This window comes from Eschrichtius robustus, chromosome 4 (genome assembly GCF_028021215.1).
Source record: "Eschrichtius robustus isolate mEscRob2 chromosome 4, mEscRob2.pri, whole genome shotgun sequence".
Lineage (NCBI taxonomy): Eukaryota > Metazoa > Chordata > Mammalia > Artiodactyla > Eschrichtiidae > Eschrichtius > Eschrichtius robustus.
In genome coordinates, this window is record NC_090827.1 from 82,789,980 (window position 1) to 82,805,478 (window position 15,499).

Consider the following 15,499-nt stretch of genomic DNA (forward strand, 5'->3'; position numbering starts at 1 on the left):
TGGGAAATATGGAAAAACAAGATGCTATACCTTTAGAACAAGAGAGAGAAGATGGAGAAAAGAAAGAGGAAACACATCCTTACACAGGCCAACAAAGATGAGAGCAATTTCATTGCATGGCTGATTAGGGGATCCTGGTGGGAAATGATACTCTGTTTTGGAACTTTTTAAAGTTGATAGTGAATTTCATTCCGGTAATATGGTAGATTAACCTTTGTGTCTAAAACAACTTAAAACATTTTATTATTAAAATCGTCTCAAAAACCTTTAAGTGATCACTAGGAAAGAATTTTCAGCCACAAAAATTCACATTACAAGTTGAAACCAGAAAGGCAAGAAGGTTTGTAGCCTGAGGACATTTGCCAAAAAAAGATAAAATTGAGCTTCGATTTTGACAGCCTTGTGGATTGGAAATGTAGTAAAACATGATCGCTACATACATCTGAGTTACAAAAGGCTGGACACTTAAAGTAACAAGAAGGAGCGCCCCCTCCCCCATACACACACACATGCACATACAAACACTAAGGTCTAAAAGGAAAGTTGTCTCTTCAATCAGCATACCAGGGTGAATTAACTCCTTGAGAGGATTTAACCACAAGCCCAGCCCCACATGGATTTTCCCAAATTTCCTTCGGTTGGTCCAAAAAACCCTTGTGGATTTCCAGGAAGTGTAGCAGAAACAAAATCATATCCTTTTTAAAAGAATACACTTCCATTCTAGACAGCTGCAGAGAAGGCAAAGGCATTTTCAACATAAATAACAAAGGTCTAGTATCCAGAATATACATAAGAATTCAGATAAAAGAAAGATAAAAAGGAAAACCCAATAAAATAATGGGCAATTGACAAGCAGTTATCCAAAGAAGAAACCGAAGAATCTAATAAACACATGAAAATTTTTCTAGGTTTTATTCATAATCAGGAAAAAAGTGAAATAAAGTACACTCTACAGTGAAAATAAAGAAGACTGTCCAAATAAACTTTAATGAGAATATAGATCCACATGTATTTTCATACTCTGGTTGGTGAGAGATGAGTATAGTATACTCTCTATGGAAAAAAAGATTGACGTTGTTTCATAAAGTGGCAAGTATATGTAAACCACGACCCAGCTACTCCATACCTAGGTATATATTCCAGAGAAACTTGTGCATATACATGTTTTGTGAGACATGTACAATAACATAACTAACAGCAGTGTTAGTAATAGCCAACAGAAAAGATTACAAGTGTGGACACAGTAAAATGGATAAATAAATTCTAGTACATCTTTACAATAGAACAAATTTACTACTACTACATAAAACAGCATGGATGACTAAATATGATATTAAAAGAAGTAAGATATAAAATAATGCATCCAGTATGTTAACAATCAAGCAGAGTTCAAAAAGAAACTAGACTAAGCTATATATTTCAGAATTGCCTATCAAAAAATCTATAACCAAAAAAACAAGGGGAGGATTATCACAGAAATCAGGTTAGTGGTTACCTGTGGTCGGGAGGGGAAATACTATATTGGAGTGGACACATGGTTTTTCCCAAGGCTGGCAAGATTTTATTTCTTGATTTAATTGGAGTCAACATGGATTATCATTATTTAATCATTATGATTATTCCTTAAACTATACTCATAAATTTTATGCAGTATTTTTTCTATATTTGACATATAATAAAAATGAGAAAGAATTTCAAAAGAATTTGTCTTTGGATGTTGGTATTGCAACAGTAACAGATTTGGATCTGCTAATGTATATATTTTTAATTTTAATTTTTACCTAGATGGATACCCTAAAAATGAAATTGAGTATAAGTGGAAAAAGCCTTCTGTAGAAGTGGCTGATCCTAAATACTGGAGATTATATCAATTTGCATTTGTAGGGTTACGGAACACAACTGAAATCTCTCACACAATCTCTGGTAAGAAGGAAATACAAATCAGTGATTAATGCTAGCATCAGTGGCATTTGCATTTAAATCTATGGTTTGGAATCCTATACTTGTATGTATTTTATAGCCAAAATAAAACATACTTTTTTCTTCCAGGGGACTATATTATCATGACAATTTTTTTTGACCTGAGCAGACGAATGGGATATTTTACTATTCAGACCTACATTCCATGTATTCTGACAGTTGTTCTTTCTTGGGTGTCTTTTTGGATCAATAAAGATGCAGTACCTGCAAGAACATCACTGGGTATGACATGTAATATATGCTATAGTGTCATATGACTTTTAGCAACATTTTAATGTAATAAAAGTTTACAGTTTAATATGTTAGAAATATTCTCTAACTGCAGTCTGACAAAAATGGACAGATACTCTAGTGCAATATGATGTTGAAATGAATATATGAAACAAGTAGGAAATAGAATTGTAAAGAGCTTGAAATCTCAGAAATGTTTTTAATAGAGGTCAAGGGAAGAATAAAAACTAAGTAAGAATTAATGCGTGAAAATCATACATAATCCCTGAATCTTAAATGTGATCAATATTTTCAATCACTTTTTATCAAGATTTTATTTTTTAGCCAAATCACTAATAGCCAGTATTTATTGACTGGTGTGTGTTTAGGAAGCTTTGAAATCCCCTTCTCTTACAATGGTGCTAATGAACAGTCAACGGTTCCAAAGGGCAGGTGCTGAAAGGAACAAGAAGTTTCCAGGCTTCTGTGATCTATAAAATGTGTAATTAGTCTGTGAATATTTTTGAGAGTTGCCTGTACAACAACACTGATTAAAAGGGTAATTTGTAATTCATACTTGATAAAATAGACTTTTCATTTTTTCTTTAGCAATGTGTTGCAATAAAGTCATAAGAAAATGTGTCTAATTATTATACATTTGTCTAAAAGAAAATGATAACCTAAATGTATGCATTGATATACAAAGATGAATTATTGATTAATTGATTAATTCCCAACATCAGTATAAGATATGAATCTCACTACTGATAATTGTGTCCTAAAGACATAAAGAAAGTTGGGACAGTTTCTAGTTTCAACAATAAAGAGGTTTCCATGTGGTTTCTATGGTAGGTGGTGACTAACTCCATTTAGTAAATATAGTAAAATGCAAATTACATAAAAGCAGCAAGATAAAACCTGAAGTACCTAGTTCTATACTTGGAAATGCAACTCCTTGGGAATCTAAATAGAGGTGTAGATATAGCTAGGGGACAAAATGCACTCATATCTGAGTTTTGTTTCCTACAATTATTTCAAATTATTTTATGTTCCAAGGTAATCAAATTACTTTCGTTTTTTTGTATGCTTCTCTGAGTATAACAAATATTATATTTTGTTCTTAAATATTATTCTTATATTTTTTCCCAAAGAAAATTTGGATGGATTATTTCTACCATTACGGTTATATGAAGCCAAAAGCCTATGCCATAGTGTCATGAAAGAGAATAGTCAATAGTGGAATTGTGTTTTTACATGAATTCATATTTTTAATATTACCACATCAACTATAAAGATAAGCCATAGCCAGATCTAACTTAAAGAATATCTCTTACAACTGTGGACCCTATATAGCTGGAGGATCAAGGATTTTTTTTAAAGTGTACATACATACATCCATACATACATCATTGAAGGACAATTTCCTGAGCTCATTTATTCAAGACTGTATTTTAACAAACATTTATCAAAAGCTTTATGTGAAATAGGCAGCATTCTAGGTGCTGCAGTGTTAACAGTGAACAAACTGTGATGTGCTCATGTTCATGTTAAAACATAAAACATTTATGTTTTAGTGGGGTGTACAGGTAATGTACACATATAAAAAGCATACAATAAAATGTCAGTGAGTATTAAAGGGTATGAAGAAAAAGTAAAATAAATGGCTAGAGAATGGCAGGGGATGTGGGTGAGTATACTGTTTGTTATGTTATCTTGTGGAGTCAGACTAGACCTATTTGAGGAGGTGGCAGAGACCTAATGAAGTGTGGGAGCTAGCCTGGTGGATATCTGGTAGAAAGATAGTCCAGACAGGGAGAACCACAAGCTTCTGAAGTGGAATCTTCCTTGCCATCCATGTTTGAGGTTCAGAAAGAAGACAACTGAGTCTAGAGGTGACTGAGTAGTGGTAGAAAACAAGATTGGAGAGGCAGCCGGTAGTTAGATCATATGTTTTAGTAGGTCATTTTAAGGGCATTGGGTTTTATTCCAAATGTAATGGGAGACTATTGTAAGATTTTGAGCAGGGGAAGCCACCGGGGAAATACCAATGAATCTGCTACGTATTTTAAACGTTTTCTTAATTTCATGAACTCAGAGATATTTTAATAGGAAATCCACCATATTATTTTTAAGCTAAACTCTGTGATAATAATTACTAAATTAAAGAAATAAATGTGTAGAAGCTAAGTTCTACTATAGTTTTCCTTAATTTATGCAATAGAAATGTAATAGTATTTTAGTAAAGTGAAATTTAATTCCATCATTGATAATGAAATCAAAGAACACATTGGACTTAAGATTTTTTTTCTACTTGAGATGGGACATTTTTATGGAAGTCAGGAGTACCTTGGGAAAGCTACCTTTGTCTGACTATGGGAATGTTATGATTTAATAAGTTATAAAAAAAATAGTGCACAAATCAAGGAAGAGAGAAGACTGGTAGTCACTGAAATTATTTCGCACTTACCATATGAAAAGCCTTTAAATATAATTTTGGCTTAAAAATAATTGAAGCAAAAACTGTCAGGAATAATGGGAGAAATACACAAATCTGCAATAATAATTGAACATTATAATACTCTTTCTCTTTCATTGATAGAATAACTACATGGAAAAATCAATTAAGATGTAGAAAATTTGAATGAAATTATCAAACTTAACCTGATTGATATTTATAAAACACTGCACCTAACTACAGAATACACAATATGTTCAAATGCATACGGAACATCAACCAAGATCTCAATAACATTCAAAAGACTAAAACTTTCCAGAGGATATTTTCTAACCAAAATGAAAGTAAATTAAAAATGAATAAAAATAACACAGATTAATAATGGCCTCATTCATTTGGAAAAATTTTAAATGACCTTTAGATAACTCTTGGGTTAAAGAAAAGTCAAAAGGAAACTAGAAAATATTTCAAACTTAATTTTAATAAGAATTTAACATATAAATATTTGTAAGATGCAGTTAAAGCATTGCTTAGAAGGGAAATTTTAAACACTAGTATTAGAAAGGAAGAAAGATTTTACATCTACTTTAAAAAATAAGTAAATACCTTTTATGTAAATATATTATACAAAATTTATTACATTACTGTGCCCGTTTTTTAGATGAGAGGCACAGAGGAGTTAAGAAACTTCCCTGAGGTCACAGAGTTAAGAGGGGGAACATCAGAATTTGAACCTAATTTGCCTCCATGACTTCCAATTCATTTTACGTGTATCATCTTTAATTTTTTCAATCCTAAGCGATAAAAATAAAAAGATGGGCATGTGAAAGGAATTATTATTAAGCCATGTTTCAGTGTAGACATGAGGGAAAGAGGTGGCTGTTGCCGTCACCATACCAGAGGCGCTTTCTATTTTTTTCAACCCAGATGTTGCCACTTTATAAATAATTGGCCAAATTAAGATTCATTTGGCATTATATTTAGTACTTTTTGGAGAGAAAACAATCCCACTAATGGTGCCTTCTTTCATGAGGCAAAGAATGAGAATTAAGGCAGTTTAGATCAGAAGAGATATAACATGTGCAGCTGTGAGTTAGGGGGCCTAAAATCAGCAGCGGTAAGAACTGCAAGAAGGCCATGGATAAAGAGAAACAGATACCCCCAAAGATCCATACACAGGGCTGGGGCCCAGGCGGGTATCCCAATTTTATATGTTGACTTCTTCAAAACATGAAGATTTACTCTGTCCTTTTCAAGTATTCCCTTGATATCATTTTGCCTGTATTGTTTACCGAGATGAAAAAAATAGGTCTAATTCAAGTTATAAAAAAAAAAAATTCTAGAGCAGTTTGGATTACTTTTAACTGTGTGTGGCAGGAAACTTCAAATCACTGTAGATTCAATTGGGTAGAGGTCTAAAATGGCTTCTGGTGCTCTGGCTATTGTAGTCCAGCAAAATGCAATTAGGAAGAGGGAAAGAAGGGCATTTCCTATCTTTCTAATGACATCTTCTGGTAGTTGTTTACACCCTTGACTTAATTCTTCTTGGCTAGATTTCAGCCTGTGGCCACACACAGCTAAAAGAAGCTGGCAAATAAATTTGTACTTTCAGGCAGGCGCAGACTAGCTAAAAATTGGATAGTCTATTATTATGGAGGAAGGGAAGAATAGGTATGGGGAGTCAACTACCTGCGGTCTGGAGAATTTAGATGATTAGAACTCACAGAGACACAAAGAACACATTGAACACAATGTAGCTATGGTTACCAGAATTTTTTTTTTCTGTAAATCACAAGTAATTATATGCTTTTATTTTCCATTGTTTATTTCTGCTCACAATATTGCCAAATCGGATGGAAGAATAAAAATGGTCTAAGTTATTTTTCATCATTTATTTTTCTTCCCTCCCTCCACAGGTATCACTACAGTTCTGACTATGACAACTTTGAGTACAATTGCCAGGAAGTCCTTACCTAAGGTTTCTTATGTGACTGCGATGGATCTCTTTGTTTCTGTTTGTTTCATTTTTGTTTTTGCAGCTTTGATGGAGTATGGTACCTTGCATTATTTTACCAGCAACAAAAAAGTTAAGACTACTAGAGAAAGAAAGCTAAAAAATAAGGCCTCGGTATGTTAAAAAAAATCTCTATTTTATAAGCAACAATTTACTGTTAGAGATACTCTTTTGGGTTCTCATGTTATACTTTCTTAGACTGATATGGTTGCTAGTGGTACCTTGACAAAAGATTAAAAAAATATTAAGATGAAACTGGAGTACCTAACATTGCCCACCAGCAAAAGTATTCTTATATTTTTCCCTAGAAAAGACTTTTGGATCACCTTTGTAAAGAGTGGTTATTATGCTGTGAAATTTTCCACAAGTAGTAAATTCTTTGTACCTAAAAATTATTTAAACTCTTTCTTTGAATCTATTTTTGTGATAGGATTTAGACTTCTTACATTGGTACCCCACAAAATTAACTTAATTTTTAGAGATAAAGATCTCTCTTTAATGTTAGTATTCAGCTGTGTTTGAAAGACATAGCTTTCTATGTCATAGAAAAGATATCTGTTTGGCTTTTGTATATTTGTACTCACTTACTCCCCCTTCCTAAGCATATATCTACCTTAATTTATATCACATCAAGTTGATAAATTAGAATTAACTCTACTGATTCTAAAATACTTAAGTATTGGATGATTAACTATAATTTCTTTTTATAATGGCAATTATAACAACCTTAAAGTAATATGTAACACTGAGTATTCCAGGAACTCCTTTATATGCATAATTTCATTTATGCTCATAGGCACCTTATATATACAAGTTCAGTAATTTGCACAAGGACAAACTTAGGAAGTGAAGGATCCAAGACTCAAACCCAGGTCTTTTACGGTGACAGAGGTCAAGCTTGTAATCCTTCCTTTATGTTGCCTGTTTTCATAGGACTCAGAAAAGTAAACATCTTTTTCTCCAATATTAACAAAAAAGACATTTCATTGCTAATTCCAATAAATGTTTTTAAAGCAGATTTTTTCCAAAATACCAATATACTTGAGAACTATATAAAACAGTTATGCATGAGTGGTAAGCTCGTAAACCTACCATAGCATGTACATGATGAGGCATGGGATTTTTCATGTTATGTCCTAAATTTATAAGTTCTAGGATTCAATGCTTTTTCTCCCTTCTCCCATTTTTCATTAGTTTCCTTATAAAACTTTACCATACTTTTAAATTATATTTTACTTTTTATGTTATACTCCAAGGACCAAAGCCTTGTGTATTTGGTTCCAGATTCCCACAATATCCCAAGGAAGGAGAGCACATTGTTGGTGGTACACATTTCAGAACTTACATGGTAGAATTAACATGTGACTCTCTCAACTTGACATGATTTTAGCTTATCCATAGGATTTATTATGGCCTCTGAGTGGACAAAGCATCAGGGGGCAATGATTTCAACTTTAAAATCCATTTGCTAATTTTTTAGGTAAAGAAAAACACAGGTTTTCTACTATCTGCCTTTAATCCAAGCCAAACATCCTCTCTGGATTTTCCATTTCATCATTTACTCACCCACAGCTATGCTTGATTACTACCTTGACAATTTTATTTTTGGAAATTGTGAATGAAAATGTTTAGAATAAAAATAATTAACATTATAAGCCAGACAATGTACAATCTCACATGGATTCTAGAATTTCATTCTAAGAATATGTAATATAGGTACTAATATTATCTAATGCTACTCAACCAATAAGTGGCTACTGTAGGAATACAGATAATCAGTTTGACTCCAGATCATGTGCTCTCAACCACATTACCAGATGTCTCATTTACTCAGGAAGCTGAAACATCGGAGTACAAGCTTTAAAATTATGATGTTCATTTAATCATTCATTCATCAAATATTAATTAAGGACACCCATGTTCTAGGCACTGTTCTAGAATAGTTATTTAGGGAAAAAATGTCTGTATGTTGAGTATTTAAAACTTAGCACCAAACCCAGAAGCAAAATATTAAAAATGAAAAATTAAGGAATAAAAAATAAATGAGAGCTTTGAAACATTAAATTGCAAATATCAAAAGTTAAATTGATATGTAATTGACTACCTAGGTAAGAAAAATATTTTTAGAGCCGTCCAAAATAAAATTCTATAGTAGTTTCTTTCTGTTCAGTTATGTGTTTCATGAGCTTTTTCAATACAAAATGACACTTTAAGTGAAAAATTGGATCAGTAATCAAATCTGACTCCCTGCCTAGTTCAGTGTTTAGCCATACGGTCTTGCCAACCAGGTAAATCAGAGCACACTTTTATGAAGAATAGGTAGCTCTGCTTGCTGTTGTCTCAAAATATTCTATTTAAGGGCTTTGTGGAATCTGTGTTTTTCTTCTGTTCCAGCCAGGAGGATCAAATGCAAGCTTAGACCCAGAAATCTTGGAGCATCTTGCCTTTACACCTGTTTTAATTGTTTGTGAGTTTATCTTCGTTATCTCTCTCTCTATCTCTCTCTCTGTCCTTCCATCTGCCCACTTTATTTTATAGGCTCAAAATTCTGAGTTGTTTAAAATCCAGCATTTCCCTTTTCTTCACCAAATTATTTATGGCAATAGGCCAGGACCAAAGATCTTGCCTAGAGTCACTGAAAAGTCAACATGTCTGTTATTAAAAGAAACTAAAATCCCCTTCTTGACATCTCTTTGACTGCTTAGCTGAGAATCCCAGAAAACTCCAATTTATTTTACTCAGGAAGAGATGATATTTGAACACAATAGATTTTTAGCATCAATGACCCCTCTAAGAAAAATATAAATTAATAAAGATGCTTTCTACCTTCCTCTCCACATGATATATTGGACCTTTTCTTTCTTTATCTTTCTTGCTCTCTCTCTCCACCTCCCTTCCTCCCTCCCTTCATCTCTCCCTCCCTCCTTCCTTCCTTCCTTCTTTCCATTATCCCTTTCTTCCTTCTGTCCTTTACATATGTCCATATTTCTTTATTTCTTTCTCCTTTATTTTTTATTGTGAATGTCAGTGACATTTTGACTTGGTCATATTACCATCCAATATATTTTATTGGGTTTTTATTTCTACTCATTAAGAATATGATTCAGGTGTGTTTGTATAAATATCTATTTTCAAGAGAATCTAGTAAGTTAACTATGTTGAAGTATAGAATCAAGATCCTTATGAAACATGTAAAGATCTCAGAAAAGCAATAGTAGTAAACCAGCTAACTAAAGAGTAGTTCTTGTTGAAACTCAAATAGCCCATTGATGATAAAGAAAATCTCAGAAAACCATGTTATACCTACATCAGGAGTCTGATCTACCCATTTGAGGTAGAACTTTTTTGTAATCTCTCAATTGGTTAAAATGTTAAATGAAGGAAGTTTATTTCACCAGCCACGAACAAGGCACTATGAAGAGAATAACGACAGAATGTGTTCTCTGCTTTCAGGGATATTTGAATCTAGTTGTGGAAAAATACATTAGAAGTGTAAATGTAAGATAATAAAGTACAGTACAAATAACAGTCCAATATAAAAATCAAAAGTAGACAAAGACACTATAAGGAAGTAGCAGTTAGGTGACTGGTTTCAAATACCTTTTCGGCAGCAAAATATTTTCTATGATAGATATAAGTTAAGAATATTTAAAGACGTTCTTATTGAAATAGAGATAGGTACCACAAAGTCCGAACTAAGTGGCCTGTCCTATGCACAGAGGAAATCTTGAGACATCATGTAATATGGTCTGTGAAGCACTAACAAGTACATAGTGTTGAGAAGAGGCTATGTCATTGTGAGCCAACAGTGCAGTGGGTGGCCTTTTTCATTTCATTGTAAATAATTTATTCAAAATGTATGTAAACTAACTCTTCCAAAGAGAATTTGATAGAGAAAATTACAAAGAAAGCATGGCATCATTGAAGTAGTTCTTTAAAGAATAAGTTGCAGTTTTCAGGAAAACAAATTATCAAGAATATTTAAGAGAGAAGGAACCATGTAAGCCAAGTTGAGGCATACATATAAGAATAAAAAGTAGATTTGTATATTTCTCAGGCTTTTTGTCTAATACAATAGCCACTAGCCAAATGGCTAGGTTGATTTAGATTAATTAAAATCAACCAAAATTTAAAATTTAGTATCTTAGTAGCATTAGTCACATTTCAAGTGCTTAATAGCTACATGTAACTAGTGGCTACCATATTGAACAATACTGATACAGAACACTTCAAGCATTGCAAAAACTTCTATTGGACAGTACTATAGAAAATAGGCATCTTAGGAAAGAAAATACCCAAGTTGAGGATAGAAAAGTGGTTTATTGCCGAGACATGGAAAGTCTCCAGTACCATGTTAAGAAATTTCGATTTTGCACTGTCAGCACTGATAAGCCATGCATGTTTTTAAGCAAGATGGCATATTTGCTTCTATGTTTTTGAAAGATAATTGTAAGTAGCATGGAGTATATACTTGAATGGCAAAAGAAGCAAGGAGATAAAGACTATTGCAGTAGTTCAATAAGTCATATATTACTGAGAGTGGAACTAGGGTAATGGAGTGGAAATAATGTGTGGAAGGTTTTGTTTTTTGTTTCTTGTTTGTTTGTTTGTTTTTGCCCACAATACCCAACCATAACCTTTTCTTCACACAAAAAAAATATCATATTTTCAGCCAGTGCATATCTATATGAATAAACATTCTTCTACCTTTCAGAGCACAAAAATAATGAAAAGATGAATCAATACACAGTTTCACAAATTATAAACCTTCTTTTCTGTAATGGTAATTGGCAAAGCTCCTAGGAAGGATTATTTGATATTGGTGAAATGTGAAATACAGTAAGAAGTTTACTTGTGCATGGTTGAAACAAATGAACAAATCAAACAGTATATAAATGTACAAGTGAGAATACAATTCTCTGCTTCACAGCCTTGGTCCCAACCCTCAGAATTTTTTTTTTTTTTTAACTTTCTATTTTTTACTTTCCTCTGATAATTATTTCCATTAACCTCTAATTCTTGGAGTACCAAAATTGACAACTCAGGATCACCAAAATCCACCTCATGTCTATTTTTAAACATTGATGTAGATTTTGTAATTTTTGAAATTCTGACTGATAAATAACTGGGATTTTGTAAAAGTTGATTGGAGAAAATCTGTGCTTAGTTTGGCATTCTCATGTGCCACTTTTTGAATGAGAAATTAATAGTGATATAAGTCAATATTTCATAGTATCAATAACATGACCTAATAATGTTTGCTAATCATATTGCTAATACTTAATATTATTAATTGTATTAGTATATGACCTAAATAGTTATTATATTATTGGTCTTGGTGCGTAAAATATATTTTGTATATTTAACTATACGATTAATCTATAAGTAAGAGTATTTAATATATAACCAGACACATGTATCTTTAATAGTGAGAATGGGATGGATTTCTCAAAATGTTAAGTTCAGCTATTCTTAGTGACTTTTTTAAACAAAAAAATGGCATATTCTCAAAACTACATCATTTGAAGTAAAAGGAAATTCTATTCAATTGTGTTGTTTCTTTTTATGTCATTTAAATGGATCTATTTTATTTTTTCAATGTTTGCTATTTGGGGGGCAGCAGGACTTTTATTTGAGAAATTGTAAGGTGGGTTTTGCTGTTGTACTTCAGATAAATAACGCATATAATGTTTATATTCTTCCAATTAATTTTTCAGTGGTTTCCAAGGTCACAAATGTGTCGAAAGTATTTTATTTTACTGATACTGTGTCAGATCTTTGGCTATTTTTCTCAATACATATAAAATTCATTCCTAGTCACATTCATCATTCAATAAAGAGTAGTTTCTTTCAATTTATGAATTAGTGGCGTTTTGGGGGAGGCAGCAGGAAACTAGAAAATTGTCAATCTAAATTGTCACTGCAATAAGAAGCTCTCCATGATTTTGACCACCAGGGATTGGTCCATGTTTTAAATGAACCATTTGTAGTTTTTCTCCATTTTTGTGCACTTTAATGTTTAATCATACCTCTCATGCACAACTGATATCTTCTAACAAACACACCATCTTCCCATTTATGGCAGTTCTGAATGATATATGGAACGTGTTTTATGCCATATAACCTTGAAATTGAGGACTAACAAACTTGCATTTTAACCACTTTTCACTCTGGTTAACATTGGAACATACGTTATTTAAGTAACAAGAAAATGAATACCAATTTGCCTCATTTTTATACATAAGTTTAGTGCTCCACTAAAATTTAGGAGTGTAGTCGAGTATCTCCAAGTGTCAATCTCAAAAGATCTGTCATTAACATTTAACAATATACTGCCTCTGTTTTTCATGATATATCTAGGCACGTGAAGTCATGCGTTTGTGTTTAGGGCATTGCTTCTTATCTTCAGGCTGCACATTTTCTTCCTAATATGGATGTTACGACTTGTGTGATGGTTTTATTTTTTTTTAAATATCACTAAATGTGATTATTTGCTTCTCTTTGCATCTACTGAATGTTTAATATGTAGTGGGTCAGATTCTATGTTTCTTTTTAGGAATGAAATGGGTTTGAATATAGGTCCAAATTTTTAAAAATTATCATTTTTTGTGTTTAATTTTTTTAATCTTTCTCATACAATGTTTAATTTTCATGGCTTTGAGATTTATTTATTTCAAAATTTAGGATGAAAAAATTTTATAAACATTTTCATTAGAATTTAAAATCAGGATAAAACAATTGTTATAATCTCAGCATTGTATTCAGTGTTTACATAATGACACCACTGATTATAATAAATTGTGAGGTTCACATTTTAAAATAATCCCTGTAATACGTGGAAGTCCTGAGAGATGAAGAGTTACTAAAACGGCAATCTTCACATATTTTACTTGCCTTTTTATTCAAGCGTTCATTAATGTATTTCTTTCCAGGAACATTTTTGATGAGGTCCAAGTTTTTGTTGTTGTTATTATTGTTATTATTGCTTGTTTTAGCACATATTTTATAGTCAATTATGATATATCCTCTCCAGGAATCAACAGTAGCAATGACAATTACAACACTATTATCAATTGGCAAGGGAATACTTGCTATGTTTCAAATATTTTGTTTGGTGTTTTATGTATATCATCTCATTTAATCATCAAACAGATCTATGTATTGTTATTGTGGCTTTGGTATGGCAAAAGACACAGACACAAAAGAGCAGTGACATTTCCTGTTCAAAGTTACAGGACTCTACTGGGCAGAGCTGGAATTTCAGCCTAAGAGATTGCTTTAATATTCCACAATATCCTGACTCCAAAGTGATTGCTCCAAAGTGATTCTTCCAAAGTGTTGGCTTTAATATTCCACAGTATCCTGGCCATGCTCGATTTTTTATATTTTAAAAAATTCTTCTTCTTTTTTAAGTATTATTCAGAACATGGTATCATCAAGAGTTAGTTTGGTATGTGTCCCAAAAAATCTTGGTAAAAATAGTAACTATTACTACTGGGCAAGTCGAAGCACGGATCATTTTACATGTTATGAAGTTTATTCATCACAACCATCACAAAAATTAGGTGGTAATATAATTTCAGCTGGATAGCCGGAATGAGCAGAATTTTGGTAGAATTAACAGAATTTTGAATACCAGTTGTTCCCCAACCTGAATTTTTACCTCCTGCACATTCTATCTCCCAAATATGATGCGTTGTGCCTATCCACAACTCCAGACCTCATATCTTTTTTATTCATTCATAGCTCCTCAAAGTTTTCTGCTTTATCAGAATGTCATCTTTACTATTTGTTCTCATTATTACTAAAATAAAGTACAGAATATAACCATAGCAAACCAACACGTTTATAGCATTGTCAATGATTTACTGTAAAATATCATAGAAAAATATAGTTTATTCTCATTTTAGAATTAGATTCATGGCTAACAATAATTCAGTAGAACAACTTTCTAAAGGTATAAAATATATTTAATTTTGAGTGTTTTTTTCCCTGCAAAATCTTTGGAATGTAAAATAATATTTTTATGTGCTACAAGGTAAATTATAATCTAAAAACATGTTAGAATTGGGTATTCATTTGATTTTTGGAAAATAAGATTATTTTTACTGCGTGTCAGTCTCTCAGAGTTTGCCTTGAGGGGACAAATTGATCTTTTTTGTGATTTTTTTTTCTCCAAACTCATTTATTATTTTACTCAGATGTCCTCTGGAGTCCATCCAGGATCTACTCTCATTCCAATGAATAGCCTTTCTCTGCCGCAAGGAGAAGATGATTATGGGTACCAGTGTTTGGAGGGCAAAGATTGTGCCAGCTTCTTCTGTTGCTTTGAAGACTGCAGAACAGGATCATGGAGGGAAGGGAGGATACATATACGCGTTGCCAAAATTGATTCCTATTCTCGAATATTTTTCCCAACAGCTTTTGCCCTGTTCAATCTGGTTTACTGGGTTGGCTATCTTTACTTATAAATTCTACTTACTAGGCAAAACTCATAAGAAGTCAGACTAAATCCAATATAATCGACTGTCCTTCAATAACATGAAGTTTAAATTTAAAATGCAGAGAAACCAATGGTTAAAATGTGAATAGTTATTTTAACTATTTTACAGCTTTCTTAGGTAAATAAAATAGCAGCTTTCAGATTAATATACATAAATTTATGTAAAACAGATTAGTCGCAAAATTCAGTATATTAAATCGTATTATATATTTGTACTTTAATTTTCTTTATTTTTACATATATCCTATTATGATTTTGAATTTATAAGTTCTGTGATTCATATTTCAAAGATGGAATAATTTTAATATATATTTTATTTAAACATAGCCTATCATTT

The 15,499-nt window shown here is 32.2% G+C and overlaps 1 protein-coding gene across 2 annotated transcripts in view; it reads left to right on the forward strand.

Moving 5' to 3' along the window:
• Window positions 1-15,130, forward strand: part of GABRG1 (gamma-aminobutyric acid type A receptor subunit gamma1) — a 61,596-nt gene extending 46,466 nt beyond the window's left edge. The window contains exons 3-8 of one of the 2 annotated variants that reach the window (XM_068542240.1): window positions 1,786-1,923; window positions 2,050-2,202; window positions 6,562-6,777; window positions 7,165-7,173; window positions 7,739-7,759; window positions 14,874-15,130. In XM_068542240.1, the coding sequence (XP_068398341.1) occupies window positions 1,786-1,923; window positions 2,050-2,202; window positions 6,562-6,777; window positions 7,165-7,173; window positions 7,739-7,759; window positions 14,874-15,130 (794 nt within the window). Of the gene's footprint in view, window positions 1-1,785; window positions 1,924-2,049; window positions 2,203-6,561; window positions 6,778-7,164; window positions 7,174-7,738; window positions 7,760-14,860 lie in introns of both variants that reach the window. The other variant, XM_068542239.1, reaches the window with a different exon arrangement.
• The last annotated feature ends 369 nt before the right edge of the window (window positions 15,131-15,499 follow it).